Source organism: Aethalodelphis obliquidens, unplaced genomic scaffold, assembly GCF_003676395.1.
Source record: "Aethalodelphis obliquidens isolate GAN/ISIS:26980383/991018 unplaced genomic scaffold, ASM367639v1 scaffold24, whole genome shotgun sequence".
NCBI classification, from domain to species: domain Eukaryota; kingdom Metazoa; phylum Chordata; class Mammalia; order Artiodactyla; family Delphinidae; genus Aethalodelphis; species Aethalodelphis obliquidens.
The window spans coordinates 10,588,185-10,607,847 of record NW_020837968.1 but is presented as its reverse complement, the minus strand read 5'-3'; the positions used below and the strand labels follow the sequence as shown (position 1 = coordinate 10,607,847).

At 38.1% G+C, this 19,663-nt stretch overlaps 1 protein-coding gene across 2 annotated transcripts in view; it reads left to right on the top strand.

Annotated features, from left to right (window-relative positions):
• Positions 1-5,420: 5,420 nt before the first annotated feature.
• USH2A (usherin) overlaps positions 5,421-19,663 on the top strand; it is a 774,017-nt gene continuing 759,774 nt past the window's right edge. The window contains exons 1-3 of one of the 2 annotated variants that reach the window (XM_027122186.1): positions 5,421-5,603; positions 6,229-6,918; positions 10,501-10,666. In XM_027122186.1, coding sequence (XP_026977987.1) covers positions 6,434-6,918; positions 10,501-10,666 — 651 coding nt within the window. In that variant the 5' untranslated portion in view covers positions 5,421-5,603; positions 6,229-6,433. Of the gene's footprint in view, positions 5,604-6,228; positions 6,919-10,500; positions 10,667-19,663 lie in introns of those variants that run through there. The other variant, XM_027122185.1, reaches the window with a different exon arrangement.

Here is a 19,663-nt window from a genome sequence, read left to right as displayed (position 1 = left end):
GTGCCTGCTACATGTGAGACACTCAGTATACGGCATCTATTGTGATGACCGTTATGACTCTAACCCCATCTTTAATTATCCGAGAACTAGCCATCTGAATTTTCAAATGTGAAAAAGGGTAAGGATATAATTGGAAAAAATCCCCGATGATAGATGCTAGGTGTTCTCAGCTACCATGAACTGTTGAAAAGATAAAAACCTAGAATCAGAATATTATACTCAATGCGTCGTGCTTCCCCACTGTAACCTGTGGTTGGTTACTTGGTTGGATAACTGTGTCAACAGTCAACTTACATCATAGAAAATCAGGAAGCACAGGGGGAACAAAAAGGCAGACGAAATAAGAAGAGCGAGAAAGAGATCAACAGATAGCAGAATTTGTTGTCATAGGAAGATGTCAATGATTTATTGATATTTATTATAGACATTGAATGGCTTCCAGCTTTCTGGCATTACCAGAAACGACTGCTGTGAAATACAGAATATGCCCCCTGGCGCAAAGCACTAAGGTTTTCTAATGAATGTGCATAAGTGTGAACGTGCTGTTTTTTAGAGTATAGGCAGCTTCACCTTTTCTAAATATGCCAAATTGTTCTTTGGAGCATTTGCATTAATTTACCCTTCCACCTGAAATATTTAGAGTTCATTTTGCTACATACCCTTCATAATGGTTGGCATTGTCCTAATATAAAATTTGTATGATCTAGCGTGTGTAAAATAAAATTTCATTGTGGTTTTAGTTTGCCTCTCTGTATATATTGATGAAGTCCAATACCTTCTGTAAGTTTATTGGCCCCTCATGTTTACTGTTCTCTGAAATCCTTGTTTATATCATCTGTCTTTTTAAAAAGCATTGGAATATTCGTCTTTCGATTCACAGAGATTATTTAAGCATTCTCTGTGTTCATTCTTTTCCCATCACATGTGTGACATGTCTCTAGTGTTGTGGCTTAGGTTTTCTTGGGTTTTCCCTTTATGGGGACATTTGATGAACAGAAGTTCTTGATTTTAATGTAATCCCATTTATTTATCTTTTATGTTTTGCACTTGTGTCCAGTTTAAGAAATATGTTCCCATCTTAAGGTGGTTAAAGCATCTTCTTTAATTTCAAAAGATTTTCAAGTTTTGTCTCTAAACGTTTAGGTCTCAATCTATCTCGAAGTAACTTTCATATATAGTGAGAAGTAGGGATCCAATTTCATTTTATTTTCCAGTAAGTGGAATTGATTTTCCTTGTAAAATTTACTAACTAGTTCATCCTTTTTTTAGTGATATGCAGGGACAAATATAAGTCTATATATGTGTGAGTCTTTTCCTGTGGTTCTTGCTGTTTCTATCGGATTTTTTTCCCCATCTCTGCATTAATGTTGCACACTCCTAGTTTATATGGCCCTGTATACATCTTGATATCTGTTAGCAAAGTCCCTCATCTTCTATGTTTGCAGTGCCTTGGATACTGTCGGCTGTTTGCTCTTGCAAGTTCCATGCGTAACTCTGCTGTGCTTTTCATAGGAATTGCATTGGATTAATAGACAACATATGAAAACTTCATCCTCGTGATAGTCGTTGAATCCAAGAACATAATTTCTCTCTCTGTTTTTGGTCTCTTAAATGTTATTCAGTAAAACTTGATTTTTTTCATAGTAGTAATGCATTTTTTAGATTTGTTCTTAAGTACCTTGTGATATGAATAGCATCTTTTAGTCATATTTTCTAATTTGTTTATTTCATCCTCTATCTGTCACAGAGACGTGCAGTTGATCTTTGCATCACTCGTATTAAACTAAATTATTCTGCAGTAATAAAGAACGCCAAGATTTCAAAAAATTCCTTTAAACAATAAAAGTTATTTTTCGCACGTGCTGTGTCCAGTAGGGCTGGCAAGCAGACTCTGATCTATGTCTTCCCAGCCAGGGCAAGAGGCTGACAGAGCAGGCACCATCTGGACGTGGCAGAGTGAGCACAGGAAATTGCACACTGGTCCTTGTAGCTTTCCCCTGGCAGTGGCTCATATTTCATTGGCTAAAGCAAGTCACGTGGCCACCTCTAACTTGACAAGGGGTCAAGTAGTATGTGCCTAGAAAAAAGAGCCCCAAATTGATGAGCAGCATTCATCATATGTACATCTTCTCTCCAGAACCTAGGTCAAATATTTGTCTTTGGATTTTGTTATTTAGAGAAATATGTGACATTTGATAATCATTTTCAGTACTTATGCTTTGGTTTATCTTTTCCTTATTTTCACGCACTGGCTAGTAAAATGTTGATTAGAAGCTGTGATAGTAGGTGTTCTTGCACTGCTCCTGATTTTAACCAAAGTGCTATTTATCCTGATTATTATTATTTATGATGTTGCTTTTGTAAACTGTCAAGTTATAGAAGTTTTCTTCTTTAGTTTGTTAAGGGTTTTGGTCCTAAAAACTCACAAGAATTTTGACTATTTTTATGGTGAATTAATATATTTTTAAAATTCAAACCAATTTTGCAATTCTGGAATAAAGCCAACTTAAAAGATTTAAGCTTCTTATATACTTCTCAATTCAGTTTGCTTATGTTTTATTCAGAATTTTTTTTTTGCAGTATGTATATGAGCATGATTGGTCTTTAATTTTCCCTTATCATATTTTCTCTCTCTCTCTCTCTCTCTCTCTCTCACTCTCACACACACACACACACACACACACACACACACGCACTCTCTCTCTCCCTCTCTCTTTTGGTTATACTGCTTCAAAAAAGAAGGGAAATATTCTCTTATTCGATTTGCAAGAATGTTTGTAAAAATTGGAATTACAGTTTTCCCAGATGGGTGGTATAACTGATTTGCACAACTCTCCAGGCCCACCGTTTTCCTTGTGGGAAGACATTTAACTGCAGACTATAACAGATAGAACTATTCATCTTAAATTTTTTTAAATTTACTATTTTTTTTTTTATAGAGGTATAATTTGCACAAAGCGAACAAACCTTAAGTGTAAAGCTTGAGGAACTTTTAAAAATGTATCCACCTGTGTAACCACCACCCATATCAAGATAAATGTCCAGCACTCCTGCTGGCTTCTTTGAACACTTTCCAGTCTCTTCCTCTGTCTTAAAGAGAGCACTATTCTGACTTCTGTCACCACAGATTAGCTGTGCCTTTGCACTTCATATAAATGGAATCATACACTATGTTCTTGGGGGCGTCTGCCTTATTTCACTGACGACCATGTCTGTGAGATTCATCTACGTTGTTGCTTGTAATGGTAGTTCACTTTTCTTTCATTGTGCTTTCTCCTTCCAGCCTATGCCTATGCCACAATTTCTTTATCTGTTCTGCAGCTGATGGACATCTGGGTTGTTTCCATCTCTCTTTCTTCTTGAATCAGTCTAAGTTGGAAATATTTTAAGCAACTTTTCCAATTTGCCTAAGAACTCAAGTTTAATTGTCATAAAATTGTCTACTTTTTCTTGTATCTGTAATCACATTGCCTCTGTAGTTTATGCCTCTATTTTCACATCTAATAGTACTTATACATTCACTGTTTTTCTAGATCATTTATGGCAGAGGTTAGTCAATTTTAATAGTAAATTAAAGGATGTTAAAAACCCAAGGATATCCCTTGATTTTGTCCATCAATAGGAGCTAAGCCTCAAGGACTTGAAAAACTAAGCTTATTATAGTAATGTTTTCCACCATAATGAGTATGAAATTACTTACAGTTGTCTAACTAAAAGACCATTTTTTGGACTTTTTCAGAGGAAGGAAATTGAGTCAATGATGTCTTTACCACTAGAAGAAGAAATTGCTAGCAATTCTCAACTGTTCTTTGAAGAACTGAGTCAATTTCACAGCCTTTGAATCTGGGCTTGGCCATGTGACTTGCTCTGGTCAATGGGAACATTAGCAAATATGATATAAGCAGATGCCCGAATAATACTTTTACCTTAGGCTCTCCCATCTTAGGTTGCTCAGAATTTTCCTGCTATCACCAGAATGAGCTTGGGTTAGACTCCCATGAGTGTCAAGCCAACTGCTAGATTAGAGAGTGAGGCCACATCAGACCATCCAGCCCCAGCCAAGCTGGTCTAGAACAGAACTACCCAGTGAATCCATGAAAATATATGAGAAAAATAGTAGCACATAGTTACTTGTGTTGAACTAAACTTTCCTCCTGTACACTCTTACTTTTTTTTTTCTTTATGTATTTCTCAGGCACTTCTAGTGGTGGTAGAACTGTTGGTGCCCAAATCATTTACCAGATGTATCTTCACGATTGATAGTACAGAATTGCAAAAGTTGAGGGCTGTGTCAATCCATTGTCTGCCCTTGCAAATTACAGGCAGCGTTTCTGGTTGTGGAGCAGAGTTGCTAATCTTAGATCGTCTCTTTTGAGTCATGACTTCCTACTACAAAGCAGGAGTTGTTATGTGGAGATGATTTTTTTTATCCCCAGAATGGTGACCCAAAAGATATACTGAAGCACCACAATTAAAAATTAAAGTTAATCTTTGGATTCTTAAGGCAATAAGAGGAGCCAGACATTGAATAACACATTGGAAGACCAATATTGGTTGCATGTTTTGTAGAGGTGTGAGTAATCCATTTGTCTACTTCACTGTGTCCTACGTACCTATTTCCAAACATATTTCCCCAGATTTTCCTTACATATTAGCTGGTTTTACATTAAAATTTGCTTTTAAATAAAAATTGCCCTTGCAAGATTATAATAATCAACTAGTAGAGAGAATAGGATAATTTGACAAAAGATGAAGATTTCCTCTGGAAGCACCTAGTTCTGACTGGTAAAGTGGATACTTAAAAGTTATGGCCAGGTCTCTCTTGGAAGAGAAATGAAAGGGAATTTGAGTGAAGACATTCTGGAGTTGTCTCTGCCTGCCTTACTAACAAGAAATGCCATACAGACATTTCTCTCACTTCTAAACATTTCTCCAAATATGATAACTTATAGAAAAAGCCCAACTGGCTAGTTGTTTCCCAAATGAGTTTTCCATTTATAAGACAGTGGAGGGATAGAAGTATCAGTTGCTTTAGAATGTTTCTCCTATAGGATGGGATGTCCCAGACGGTTGAAGAGAGTTTTGGATGTAATAAAACTACATAGAATTGACATCAAACATGCATTCGTAAAGACACACATATTCATATCCAGTCAAGCAGCTAAGAAGTCAGCGGTCCTTTTGCTTCTGTAAGATCATTCTGATGACATGATTAAATGGATTGAGGTGCATGAAAGCCAGGGAAAGGGGAGGGGCAAAAGAAGGGATTAGAGGATAAGGTGCACTGCTACTTTAAAATTATGCATGCCTGGCCCCATGCTGGTCCCTCCCACTGCTTGAGGCACCTGCTGGAGGCTCGAGGAGCTCAGTTCCAGGCGGGCCAGCCAGCAGACTGCACTCTGAGTTTCAGGTAACCAAGCGTTCGCTGCGCAGAATCCCTGACTTGGGCACCCAAGTCTTCCATGCGGCCGTCCTGCTGCTGTGGCCTATTTGCTGAGACTTTCCGGAGGTTACCGCAGCGTTGCCAGGCAACCAGGGACAGCGGTCCTGTGAAGAGCCATTTGTCACACTGAGGGGCCTGGTTGAAATGCTATAAAGAAATGGTAACTCAGCTTATTTATCAATACAATTACTTACACAGTATCAGGGGTCCATATGTAACCTACACAAAGTCTTATGAGGAAGCACACAAACGTTTGCTAAATACTGAGGCGTGGGACGGACAGATGGTGCTGGGTTTCTAATCAGCTTTACCGTGAGCTTAAAGTTGCCGCACATGCTGCGATGAGGCGGGGGGAAAGGCCCAAAGTGCTTTGCCAGCTTTATTCGGGACATCTGCAAGTTAGCTCTGCGTTAGCAACGTCCCGTGCGTGTGTAAAGGAAATCTATATAGTTCTTTACCTTGTGAAGGAGAGTGGTTAGTGCTAATTCCCTGGGGTGGAGTAGCAATCTGAAATTACTGTGTGGGGAAATATATTAATAAAAGTATGTGCACATACGTGTACGTCCAACTGGTTGTCCTGTGGGCTTTTCGAGTGCTTGATTTGCCCGATGAAGAGAGTTACCAAAAGAATGAGTGTTTTACTCTAGAGAGTGTACTTCAAAATGTTTTTAAGAAGTTTAATCATGTTTCCTGGGGACTCGGAATCCCCCTGCTTAGAATGTACCGACAGTTTTAAAGATGTAACAGTAACAGCTCTTCCTTGACTCTCTGCTTTTGATTCCCAGACACCAGCTGCTACTCATGTCTTCGCCATCACTAAGGAGGCCTCCGGTGTTACCCCAGTGTGAAAAGGCGTCTGCGGTTTGCCGAAAATGGATTTATCTCAATGTTATTTAAAGCACGCCGTGTTAAAGAGTCGCTGGCCAGCACCGTCGGCCTGATTATTTATTTAGGAACGCTTGATCGGAAGGAGAATGCTTTTGTGTAAACATGAATTGCCTGGCACTTTCTTTGGGCTTCGGCTTCTTGTTTCCCACCCCTAAAACGTGGCTCTTTACTTATTTTGCTTCCATATCGTGGGCTGACTCGCAGGGCCTTTTCCCAAGGCTGGAGAACGTGGCAGCTTTCAAGAAGGTTTCGGTGGTGCCAACCCAAGCGACGTGTGGACTCCCAGCCCGAAGCACCTTCTGTCAGAGCTCTGCCGCAGCTGAAGGCCTTCGGGTCTGTCCCCAGCGGTTCTGCATTCAGGATTGTCCTTACCGATCGTCACCCCCCACCTACACTGACCTCTTCTCAGCGGGCCTCAGCGGCTGCATCACCGTAGACCGGCGTGATCTGAGTCCCGATGCCCACGGCCCTTCTGCAAGTTTCATTTTTGGAAATCACCAGAGTTGCTTTGCCTCTCCTCCTGCTGCCAGGTTGGCGGCGTCATTTACTCTAGCTGTGTGGTTGAAACCCGAGCAAGAAGGTGTAATGTAAGTAGCAGAGGGAGTGTAAGCTTTCCTAGGGTCCTGCAAAATCAGTAAGAGTCAAGGGTATTGCAACTTGAATTCCAACCTAGAAATGAAGGCACTTTGGAATTGATGCAACTGAAGACCTACTCCTATATTAGGCTCTCCTGGTCAACTTTATATTCCAAATAATTTTTCCTAAGTTCGAAGTATTTTTCTCCTTTCCATGGATGAAGTAAACCCTCAGAGAAGAGTGTGTTAAAATAATTTCATGGCAGGCAGACGTATTTACACCTGGCTCTTTTTTTTTTTTTTTTCCAGCAGTTTAGCTAAACTTTTGGTCTTAGTTTTCAGAGGCTCAACCAGGCTCAGTGTGAGTTTTAAATCATGGGGACTAGCAATACAAATAATGGATATTTTCAAAGTTTTGGTCCAGGTGTGTATAAACAACTTGCCCTTACTAGAGTATACAATTTTCATTAGGCATGTAGTTCTCTGAGAGCTAAGGACTGTGTTGTCAGCATCCTTATTTTCCCAGGAAGAGATGTTTGTTTAACTCATCTCGGAAGATGCTCAATAATGAGTTGAATAAATGAATGACACTCTATCTCTGAAAAGAGGTCGCTTTTGGCCCTTCGCTTCCTGGCGTTTTCATCTGTTAGGAAATATACAGAGAAGCATAAAAGCTTCTCAAAAGCATTCATGCCATTCATCCCAGTAGAAATGCCTTCAGTGAGTTCGGAGGGGGGCTTCGTTAACATTTGTGGTTATTTTCTGTAATCACCTGATTTTCATTCTGTAATAGTTTCTGAAGCTGTATCTAATGTTTCCCCTAAGTGTTTAGAAACAATCTGGAAACTGGAACGAGTAGGACAGTTTTGAGGCATATTTTGCTCATCTTTCGTCTTCCTGTAGGGCTTTTGCCTCTTTTCCTTGTGAAGTTTTCTTTGTATGGGGATGTTGGCCAAATATCTAAAAACTCATGAAACAAACCAGAAGAGTCTTATAATTTCATAAGCAAATATGGCTTAAATATCTTTGGTGTTTAGTTTTAATGTGCCAAGTGAAAGTTGGCATATTTTCATCTTGTTTTATTTGGAGTGAAAATCGTCACAAACCGTTACCCCTATTTCTGTATGTGCCCTGAAAGAAAACCCTGTTTTCTTACTGTTTGAAATGTCAGTAAATCCAACCTACTTAGTTTATGTAACTAACGTGCAAAGAGTTTTAAAAAATTGTCTCTTGACAAATATGGCTAGGATGAAATATTTTTTTCCAAGCTTTTTACAAGGGATATGTCTCTACCAAATTCATCTTCCATTGGTATCATTTTGTATAAATAAGACAGAGGAGTATTTATAGAGGCAGTAGCACATGGTATATGGTTTTGAGAGTTCCATGCATCAAGGTCGTTTCCATTCTCAAAACTGAAATACCTGTGGGAATTGGGGGAATTTCAGGGTGTTTGTACTAGATAAGTAAAACAAACAAAACATGGATTATCCAATTATTGTTTATTCAGGAGCAAAATAAATCCAGTTCCTAAATATTTTGCTACCTGCCTTCCTCTCACATTCATTATCTACCCAAGCTAGTATGTTTACAAGCAAACAAAATAGCAAGGAAGATAATCAATAACATATTAAGAAATGCATTTTCAGTAAGCTTGGGGAAATAAGCCTGCATGTGGCAAATACATCCTTGAGTAACGGTCAGATTCTAACTTGCAGATTTAAATGGACAGAGGCAAACTCTTCTTAGATTGTTTAAGACCTAGAGACAGGGAATAGAGAGAACTTCTTTCATTCCAATGACTTAGAAATATTCACCTACCAAAGGGTTAAAAAAAATCACAATAGAATTTCCATAGGGTTAAAAACAATCACAATAGAATTTCCATAAAATCGTATTTCCACTTTATATAAAATCTGTATGTCAACTAAACCTATTTGCCTTATTTAAAATATATATATTTGGCCTCATAACTTTATCACCAAATATATGTACAGATAGAGTAAAAAAGTGACAGTGAAATAGTGACTGGTAAGTGTTCTCCGGTCATATTACCTCTCAATTCTCAAAAAGAATAAATGCAAGTGAGAAGGAATGATTTGTGAAAAAATGGGCCCTTTAAGGAAAGTTTTAAAAACACCTTTAGCAAGAATTCTTGGTTTGCCCAATCTTACCTTTGCCTCTTCGATTCTTCCTACTCAGATCACTGACTCATTTTTTTTGAGGCTCTACTATAAACCAGGCTATGGTGCTATTGTCAGAAAACTCATGATCGAATGGGAAGACGGATGGATGGGTGTTGTTACCAAGGCAGCACGATAAGTGAGCTCAAGGGAAGGCCCCTTACGAACCTTGAGCAGGGAGGATTCTAGATCAGGCATTATCCTGGAGATGCTGAGTAGGAGGCAACCAGGTGAAGAAAGGAACCCAGACTCCTCTAGGACTTGATAAAATTCTCCTCCCTGGGATGTACCTACTGCCTTCTTGAGTTCTTGTCTGTGAGATGCAGACTGATGAATATCTTTAATAGCTAGTTATTTGGGGGGGATGTTGATGGCTACTGTCCATGATATTTCTCTTTAAATAGCAGATGTGGAGGAGTAATCTACTCAGGGGGCTCTTCTCTCATCTGCTAAAAAGTTGAGTTGCTAGGTTGAAATGTAATAGGAAAGGGTTGCTTAAGTTCATATCTGTTTCTGCTCAGTGGGTACAGAGTGACTAGGCACATGCAATGATATAATTAGTATAAAATAAAATATATTAAACATAAATCAATAGAGAAATTAGAAGACATGAAAAATAAAAATGTCTATTTAAAGGGATGGGAAAAGAGTGCCATTGTGATCAGCATAGAAGTGATTAAAACAAAGTAATTTGATAACTGGCCCTACACAGACCTAAAATTTTTCTGAAAATCCTTCTATTTTATCAAAATATTGCACTGTATTCTTAGAAGATTGGATGACCTTTCCTCCAGGATCATTACCATGATCTCAGTGCCTCAGTTGGGCCGTGTGGTCATGGCGAGCTACAGACACTGGCTTTGGCTTCTGGCTAGTTGATGATGAGCAAAGTAAAGGCTATAGTCGTCCATTCTCCATTTCATCATGAGAATTAAATAGAGCAATTCTGACCTCAGGGTTAGCGGTTTAGAGCCTTCTATGGACACTAACCTCTCTTTACATTAAAAAAAAAAGAAAAAAAAGATTTGCACTGGTGACTCAATACCCAAGCCAGATGTGGTGTATTGTGCCGCTTCCTATAAAAGAAATAGCAGAGGAACTAATTAGCCAATAGGCTACATGTTGGTTTTGCAGGATGATTCGACCACTTGAGCTCCCATCATGAGTCTCCAATAAAGGGAGTGGAGGTTCTGGGGGAATATATTGTAAATAAGAATTCTATTTTTTATTGAAATAAAAGGGCTTCTTAATTGAGAGAAAGCTTGCCCTGAATTTGATAACATTCAGGTACTTATTCATTGTGACACTTTGAGTGGAGTTTGGGGTCAGTTACGCCACCATCACTGGGTGATGGCTTAGCCTCTCTTTCGGTTGGAGGCTGACCTTTTCTCTTTTCTGGTTGCTTCCCAAGGTGTGTTATAGAGAAGACAGCGGATGGGCAGATTGTGTTCAAACTTACAATATCTGAGAAAGAGACCATGTTTTATTACCGCACAGTAAATGGTTTGCAGCCTCCAATGAAAGTAATGACACTGGGGAGAATTCTTGTGAAGAAATGGATTCATCTTAGTGTGCAGGTGAGTAAAATAAAAAATATTTAACATTTGTTTAAACACAGGGATCCATCTTCCTTTCTTTCCTTTAAATGGCATCTTCCCATCAGATTTGAAGCTCTACCTTTTAGATTTCAACTATGTGTAAATGACAACTAAAGAAAAACGATATTTAAATGACCTAATGATGTATCTCTTGATATACCAGAATTTCCCCCTCAAAATTACTGTGAAAATGCCCACAGAAGGTTAGGACGATCCCATTTGGGGTAGTATCCTCAGGAAATGTTTGTTTTATTTGCTTAGTGTATTTTATTTTGTTCAAAAATGTGGAAGGGCTCTTTTGCAGTCTAGTTCTAATTTTACTAGTCTTGGCAGTGTTAAGACCCCTGCCTGGTTTTTACAGTGGTTTTTGGTGGATAGCATCTGATGATATGAATACAATTCGGCTGTTGTGTTAAAATGTTGACCTTAGAACTAATGAACTTCACACATCAGACACTCAAAAGGTGTTATATTATTACTTCAGTTGTCAACCACAGTTTGTATTCGCCTTAGAAGCTGCTAAAGACTGAGATAACTCTGAGATGGTTGGTATTTTATGGTTGTCAGGAATGGAGACAGTTTATTCTTTGGTTTCTTTAGGGCTCTGGAATGGTCCAGTGCAGCTTAAGTCACCCTTGCCTTTTATACCAGAGGTACTGTGTACTGTAGTTCTCAGTATATGCTCTCATAGGTGTGCTCAAATGTGGTCCATGCAAACCCCATTTGCCCTAGAGGACAGTTGTACCCTCGTGCACTTTATGAAAATAATCTTTGATCTCTCACATTTTTTCCCTCACCCTGAAGCAGGTAGACTTCCTTATGTTACTTACCGGGGTTCTTGGCCTCCTTAATCAATAGAAATTGATAAGAGGCCAGACGAGATTCAGGCAAGGCTTTACTGGGGCCCCTGCTGCAGCAGCGGGCAGCAAGAACAAGCAACAGGTCCCCTTGCTTCCTCCCTGGAGGTGGCGGGGTGGGGGAGCTAGTTCCTTATATGGGGTGAGGGAAGGGATGTGTCCAAGGGTCAGGCCGGAGGGGTGCCTTAGATGGTCTGCCCACCCCTTTGGCGGTGCTGTGTGCCAGGGGCATGTGCGGTCCCCTGCTTTTGCTCTGGTTCTTCAGAAGTGGCAGGGTTTTTTTTTTGTCTTTTTGTATCTTGTCCATAATTTGCCCCAACTGGACATGCATGCAGTTATTTTTAGTCCCTTATAGTTTCTTTCTTTATATTTTGTTGCTCCAGGAAACATTTGTCCAGGTGTAAACACTGCAGCAAAGGGTCCCAGGTTCCAGCCTATCTCACTTAGAAGGTCTTGAAAATTGTTACTTGGATTTTAAGGTCTCTTTCAGCATAGCTGCCGTTATTGAGGACGTAAATACACTTGAAACATACCTTTGTTTGGCCTGGGAGTATGAAATTCTGCCGTGTATGTGCACTGCGATGCATTAAAAGCCTAAGGAAGAACATTTAAAATAGAAATGCAGAGAATTAGCAATGATTGATTTCCATAGGATGGTATTGACACAGTGATATTCAGTCATCATGTTAGACTTATCTACTCTGCTTTTCTTTTTTTTTTTTTTACATCTTTATTGGAGTATAGTTGCTTTACAATGGTGTGTTAGTTACTGCTTTATAACAAAGTGAATCAGTTATACATATACATATGTTCCCATATCTCTTCCCTCTTGCGTCTCCCTCCCTCCCACCTTCCCTATCCCACCCCTCTAGGTGGTCACAAAGCACCGAGCTGATCTCCCTGTGCTATGTGGCTGCTTCCCACTAGCTATGTACCTTACGTTTGGTAGTGTATATATGTCCATGCCTCTCTCTCGCTTTGTCACAGCTTACCCTTCGCCCTCCCCACTCTGCTTTTCATTAGGATATGAGTTTAGAAAATTTGGTTGTCAGGACGCAGAGGTTTCCATGCCACCAGGGTTGAAAGGACCGACAAAAAGATAGGTCACGTCTGACATCTGTAGCATATGATAGATTCAGTGTGTCATGCTTGCCTCTCATTTGTTCAGTAGTTAGCAGATAGGGGACTAATTTGTTCTATATCTTATCCATTCCACCCACTGACCAGACCAACAGAATTGTGTTATGACGTTTCCATATAAAAAATGGAAATGGAAACCACTGCAGAGGGGCTTCCCTGGAGGTCCAACGGTTAAGACTCTGCGCTTCCACTGCAGGGGACGCAGGTTTGAGCCCTTGTTGGGGAACTAAGATCCCGCGTGCCGCCGTGTGGCCAAAAAAAAAAAAAAAACACCGAAGACTGAGGAAATGGAATCTTGAAACGATGTTGAATAGCTATATTTGTCGCATATTTTTATATCAACGCTGATGAAAAAAATGCTTTTTACTTGCCTTTGTTTTGCCTTATCCGTGAAAATGTGCCATGTTTTGGCAGGCAGTAGTACATTAAAAGCTTTACAAAGAAAGTTTAAAATTCCAAATGTGAAGAGGTAACCATGACTGAATTACTCCCCTGGGAGTCAGATGCTCTTAGCGTGCCTATTGGAATCAACATTATCATTTCAATACATGTCAAATGTGAGTCACTTCCTAGTCTAGGCAAAATTTCTTTATAAATCTTTAAATCTTCCCCTTCTTTCAAGAAAAGGTTAAAGTACTTATGATTTAATGAGACTGCTTTATTTCATAACGGACTATCAAGAGAAAATTTGTCCTATCCAATTTGTGGTCTTCTTTTATTTATTTACATTTACATAAGTTTCCCCCCCCCATTCTACATTTTACGTTAAAACTACAGAATGAAACAGTCCTAAATCATTAGAAAAGCCGTGCAGATCGCTTATTTATTCGTCTGGCATTTATTGATAGATTTGGGGGTACCCAGCATTATGGAGACCTGGATTCATTCAAATAAAAATGAAAGAGCAATTATTTAAATTGGAGTTCTGCGTAGGGTGCCTTTAAACTGGAAACAAGTCTGAATACATTTGAGATATTACAATATTTATAATAACTCATAGATGTTTAATAAAGAATGTGCTCATTCCTTGGAAGTTAATACAAAAAGCAGTGGGAAGAATAAGAGATGAGGTGTAGAGAAATCTGACTCAAGTAATGCTACTCAGTAGTTTTAACAAATACACTTGACTCAGTTTTCTTACTTATGTAGTAAGAGGATAGGACTAGATGAACAAAACCAGACTTCCTGGAATTCTACGTTAAAAAGTAAGTGACTTTGAAAGTATGGAAAGCTTCTAAGTTGTGTAGGGTTGTCTAGACAGAGATGGTAAGTGACAGAGCTTCGTCCTCAACTGACGATCGGGTTTGTGCTTTTTTCTGCTTCCCCCTGCTATCTGGTATTTACACAAACATTTTTTTGGTAGATTTCATAGCCAAGATATGGACAAATGCAGCTTGTAACTCTTTCACTAGTTAACTGCAAAGAACATATTTTAATATGAAATGTAACTTATTCTCTGTTGCCTTATAATATAGTGCATCCAAATTCTGTTTGATTTTGAGGTTAGGGACTTCATAATGCTGGGCATAGGCTAGAACACACAGATAATCTGGCTTAGTCAAGTTAAAAATTGCAAGTCTGTAGTGTATGCATATGTTTTTACTCATCCTCCAATATGGCCACAATCAATGAATTTACATGGTATGTGTGTATATAAAAATAAAACATCTTTACTCATGGAGTTGGCTCAGAATTTAACTTAGAAAGACACAAAATTAATTAACCGATCTGACCTTACACCTTACCTCAGACAGTTCACTCAGTATCAGCTTTCCATCAGTAAAATCAGAATTCTAATTTACCAAATCCAGAAAAAGAAATGAGTTTAAAATAATTAACTCCCTGGGCAAAAAAAAAGATGCTAGGAAGAGCCAGACATACCAAATGTTGGAGGTCTAGTTTCCTAAACAAAAAATGCCTGATGTTACAGTAATGGATCTAACAGCTTTTATTCAAGAACTAGCATTTCGAAGCTTCAACCTGTTGGAAAATGATTAGTTTTTAAATTAATATTCATTCAGGGACTTGAACCTGACATGATTGCCAATTTAAATTTCACTTTGGAGTTTAATATATTGGCTATTTCAAATTATATCAAGCTGAAATTCGTTATGTCATATATTTTGTACTAAAACTGGAAAAAAATCAATTCAGACTTTTTATTATTGAGTGGGGAACACTGATAACATTAGCAGATTTTTTTTAAAGCTTAGTTTTCATATTGAATCAGCACATGTTATAGTTATTTTAAGAGACCTCTTCGGATTTTCTTTTTAAAAAAAAGTTTTGAAAATATGTAAAAGGATTTTACTTCAGCAGTTTGTTAGGGCGTGTGGGTAGTACAACTTGGAAGTATATTGACATTTAGTTGCGCATCATTTAAAAGTAAAACCTCAGAGTTTTATGAAACTCTGAAAACTGTTTTCCCTTAAGTAGTTCTACACATTGTATAGGACAAATGGCATCAAAGAATCATTAATATAGTAACCCATTAGTAATTATGCTAAAATGCAGTCAAATAATTATGTACTATAATTAGAAGCTGATGAAATACTGCAAGTATGGACGCAAGAAATAGTTTAGCAATGGGGTTTTTCACATCATCTATGCTCTTGAGGGCTCCTCGATACACTGACAAGTCAAGAGCCACAGATGGTCCTAGCTACAATAAAGTGAAAAAGAGCAGTTCTAATCTGATACAGTGAAGGAAAAAAATGCATGGGTAAATAAAGTTTTAGGGATCAACAGACGAAGAATAGGCGTTTCATAATCATAGTTTGTTCATGAAAAATGTTCTTTGATTTATGTATTCAATCTGAAAAAGGGAAACTATTGATGGTTCTGGAGAAAAAGAAAATGCAATTTAACCAACATTCGTTAGAATAGATAAACCAACTCTCTCAGTGAATCTCTGGAGTGTATGCCCATGTGCACGCTTTATAAAGGTATTGCCGTGTCTCTATTGATTGAGGGAACATAAAACGTCCTCGCAGCCTTATGGAAGCTTCCTCATTCATTTCAGGAAGCTCTGTGAACTGGCATTCTCCTGGGGGCATCACCTCGACTCCCACCACAAGAGAATCTCAATCCATATCGTTCCTTTAATAATTTTCATTGCTTTAAACTGTAACTATTTACATGTATATGAAAGCCTTCTGTTTGTAGCTAGCCGACTGAATGTCACCCAAGTTAGGGGAATAGTTTGTTATTCAAAATGAAGTAAAGATCAATAGAATTTAACAAAGCTTTTCAGAATAATCAGCTGAAAGTGATGATAATAATAACGGCTGTGATTATTGAGACTGACCAGGTGAACTGGATTAAAAAAGGAGCCTTAGAGAGGTTAAATTATCTGCCGGAATTTACAGTCTCAATTTTCTCTGACCTTTACCTAAAAAAATAATAAATTGCTGTGAACCTAGGTCACTGAAGACAGAAGAAGTAGTTAATTATCAAAGTTCTCTGAACGTCCCCTGACAAAAACGAAGAACTGAAACAAGACATATTTGTAAAGTAAATAAAATATAAATGAATTTTCATACATTTGTATGTATTTGTAATGCTTCACATATTTACATGATTTGTACAAACAATTCAAATCAATATAGTTTACAATCATATCTCTCAGGGATACAGATGCCTTAAATACATAACAGGATATAATTTTATATACAGTCTGCTCAATATCTTTTTGGTTTATGACAGTCAGGAAAGACTATAGTGGATTAAAGAAAGAATAATCCACTTAACCCACCCTGATCACCTGGTCCCTGGCATACAGAACCAAGCCTTTTGCAAGGATACCTTAAAAATAAGGGGGAATTCTTCCCACTTGATTATGGAGAAAGGTAAAACCCTCCAAGTAAAAACATAAAAATTATTCTCTGTACATTTTTGCATGAGACTTTAAACTATAATATTTAGCAGACTTTAAACTATAATATTTAGCCAAAAGACAATGTTTAATTCTTGATATTTTACTTAAAATTTGTACAACCCTCGGAAAATTATGTAGCTCCTTGAAATGATAGATACCTGTGACAATTGGGAACAAAGATAAACCCAGCCTATTTAGCTTCTACTGTAAATGACATGTAAAGAAAATAATGTCTGATAAAGTACTTTATAGTCTGCTGTCATGGAGCTTACAGTCTATTGGAAGGAAAAGACAGACAGTCACACCAAGGAAAACCGAATTATAACTGTGATATGTTCTGTGGGATCATCTGAAGGACAATTTGATCAAATCTCTGAAGTCAAGGAAAGCTTACTTTGAAGAACTTGTATTAGATACGAGTATTAGTTTGCTAGGCCTGCCCTAAAAAATCACCAGCTGAGTAGCTTAAAATAACAACAATGTATTCTCTCCCAGTTCTGGAGGCCAGAAGTCTGAAATTAAGGTATCTGCAAGACCATGCTCTTTCTAAAACTTATATAGGAGTAGCCTCACTTGCTTCTTCTAGCTTCCGGTGTTTGCCGGAAATCCTGAGTTTTTAGATGCATCAGCCTCCTCTCTGCCTCTGATATCACATGGCCATCTCCTCCCCTGTGTGTGTGTGTGTCAGCGTCTCCTCTTTCTGTAAGGACACCACTTATACTGGGTTAGGATCCAACTAATCAGTATGACTTCACCTTAACTTGATTATATCCACGAAGACTCTGTTTCCAAATAAGGTCATAGTCACAGACATGGGGGGTTAGGACTTCAGTCTGTCTTTTGTGGGGGGACGGAATTTAACTGATAACAGTATATATTCAAAAGAACATACAGGATTGAACTAGGTGACCAGAGTAGAGAAGAACATTTCATCCATGCATAGCAAATAGTGCAGATGCCCTTTTGTAAAAGGGACTTTGTTGCATATGAGATACTGAAAGGCCAGTGGAGGTGGAGTGTAGCAGCCAAAGTGTAGCAGCATGTGAAATGTAGCCAGAGCCATTGGAAGATGCTATGTTTTAAAGATCACTGTTGGCCATGTGAAAGTGTTTTCAAGAGAACTCTACTGAGATGCTTTATGCAGGGAACAGGGGATGAGGGAGGAAGTGGGCGGAAGTAAGGAAAATGTATGGCCTGAGCAGATTATCTTTTCAGAAGGACCATGTTGGTTGCACTGAAGGAGAACAGTTTGCATGAGGACAGGAAAAAAGTGTTGTTAGGTTACTCTCAGAGCCCAAGTGAGATACCTTGAACCATGATGGCAATAGCAGATACACAGAGAAGTGGTCAGCTTTGAAAGCTATTCAGGAATTAAAATCAAAGGGCTTGTTGATGGAAGGAAAGTAGAGGTTAAGGTAAAGGGAGATGATAAATCCCAGATTTCTGGCTTGGATGATTGCATGACTAATGGTTTCATTTGCCCAAGGAGAAGTACTGGAAGAGAGTCAGAATTTTGATATTTAGTACTTACAAGCTAGACTGCAGCTCAGAGCAATAATTCTCAACTCTAGAGATCACTAGCATCATTGAGAAACTTTCAAAGATATTGAGATGCCCACACTCCATTGTGTCTTCATTGGTCTGGGGTGGGGCCCAAGTATTATTTCTTGTTCTCCTTCCTACCTTGATGGATTACAAAGTGTATAACAAAATAAAATAATCAGAATTTAAGACAGGAAATGACTCATTCCAATTCAGGTATGTCAGGAAAGATGCATAAGGAAGGTAGGATCTGAGTTAACTATTGAAGGAAAAATAGGCTTTTAAGGTGGAGAAGAGGAGGAAGGAAGAAATTCTACATACCAGGAATAGGTGAGCAATGCCTGGAAGATGAAAATAGCAAAAGATGTTAGTAAGCCTCGGAGGGTCTGAGTTTCTTAGAAAGAAATGTATCATGTGTTAAATGAAAAAGGCTGGAAAAAGTGGCTTAGAGTTTTACATAGAGCTATGAAGTCTTTTGTTTTTGTTTCTCCCTCTGACAGACAACCCAGGTTTTTTCACCTGCTCCTAATCCAATCTATTTCGTAACTATTATTCTCCATTAGTATATACACTATATATATACATACATATATATACATGTATATGTATATACATACATACATATATATATATATATATATATACACACACACACACACCAAAATAAAGGTTTGTCTAGCTGATGTATGCAAAAAGATGAACACACCTCTCATTGTAGTGTTTACCCTTTACAAGTCTGAATGTTATCAGTCTAATATTTCATGGCAAAAATTTAAGTTCAGTAAGTAAGACCTTTCCTCTGGAAAAACCTCTAATCAAAATCTAAAGCAAGCTATGGATAAATCAACATTTAAACTTAGAAACCGATATTTGAAGAACTTAGCAATTTTTTTCTGCTAGAAAATGGTTGATTCTCAGCCAATAGCTAGAAAATGTACAATATGTGCAAAAGGAAAATATATACAAATATTATAGTGCACAGTTATTCCATACACTACTAAAATTGAAAATTGCGATAAAAAGAAAAGTATTTTCCAACGTCTTACTTGTTTCAACAATCTCTGGTCTTGCCAGTGCCACTATGGTAATTCTCTCAAATTTGTAATGGTTAAAACTTGATGGTAGTGCTTTTTAAAACCTATATTATCTAATGGAATTGTCATTTATATTATATCACTTTCATCTAAAGGCCAAATAAGACAGATCATTTTTGCTTCTTTTGAGGGTAGGCATTTTTGTGTCCATGGGGCTAACTGAAGCCTTCAGTTATACATGAACAATTCCCACTAAAGTCAAAAAGAAGAGCGCTCATATAACCTAGGGCAGAATTTGGCCTGTGGTATGTATTGCTTGGTAATGGAAGAGAGAATATGACTTTATTTAAACATGGCCTTGAATAGTTTTCTTTTCCCATATATTTTCCCTTGGTATTTCTCTCTCTCAAATGCGACGTTCAAAAATATTCCAAGCAGCTGTATTGTTCTGGATGCATAATAAGAGCATATGTTCAAGATACCAGTTTAGATATCTCTAAGCCAAAGAAAGAACAGTTAAAATAAA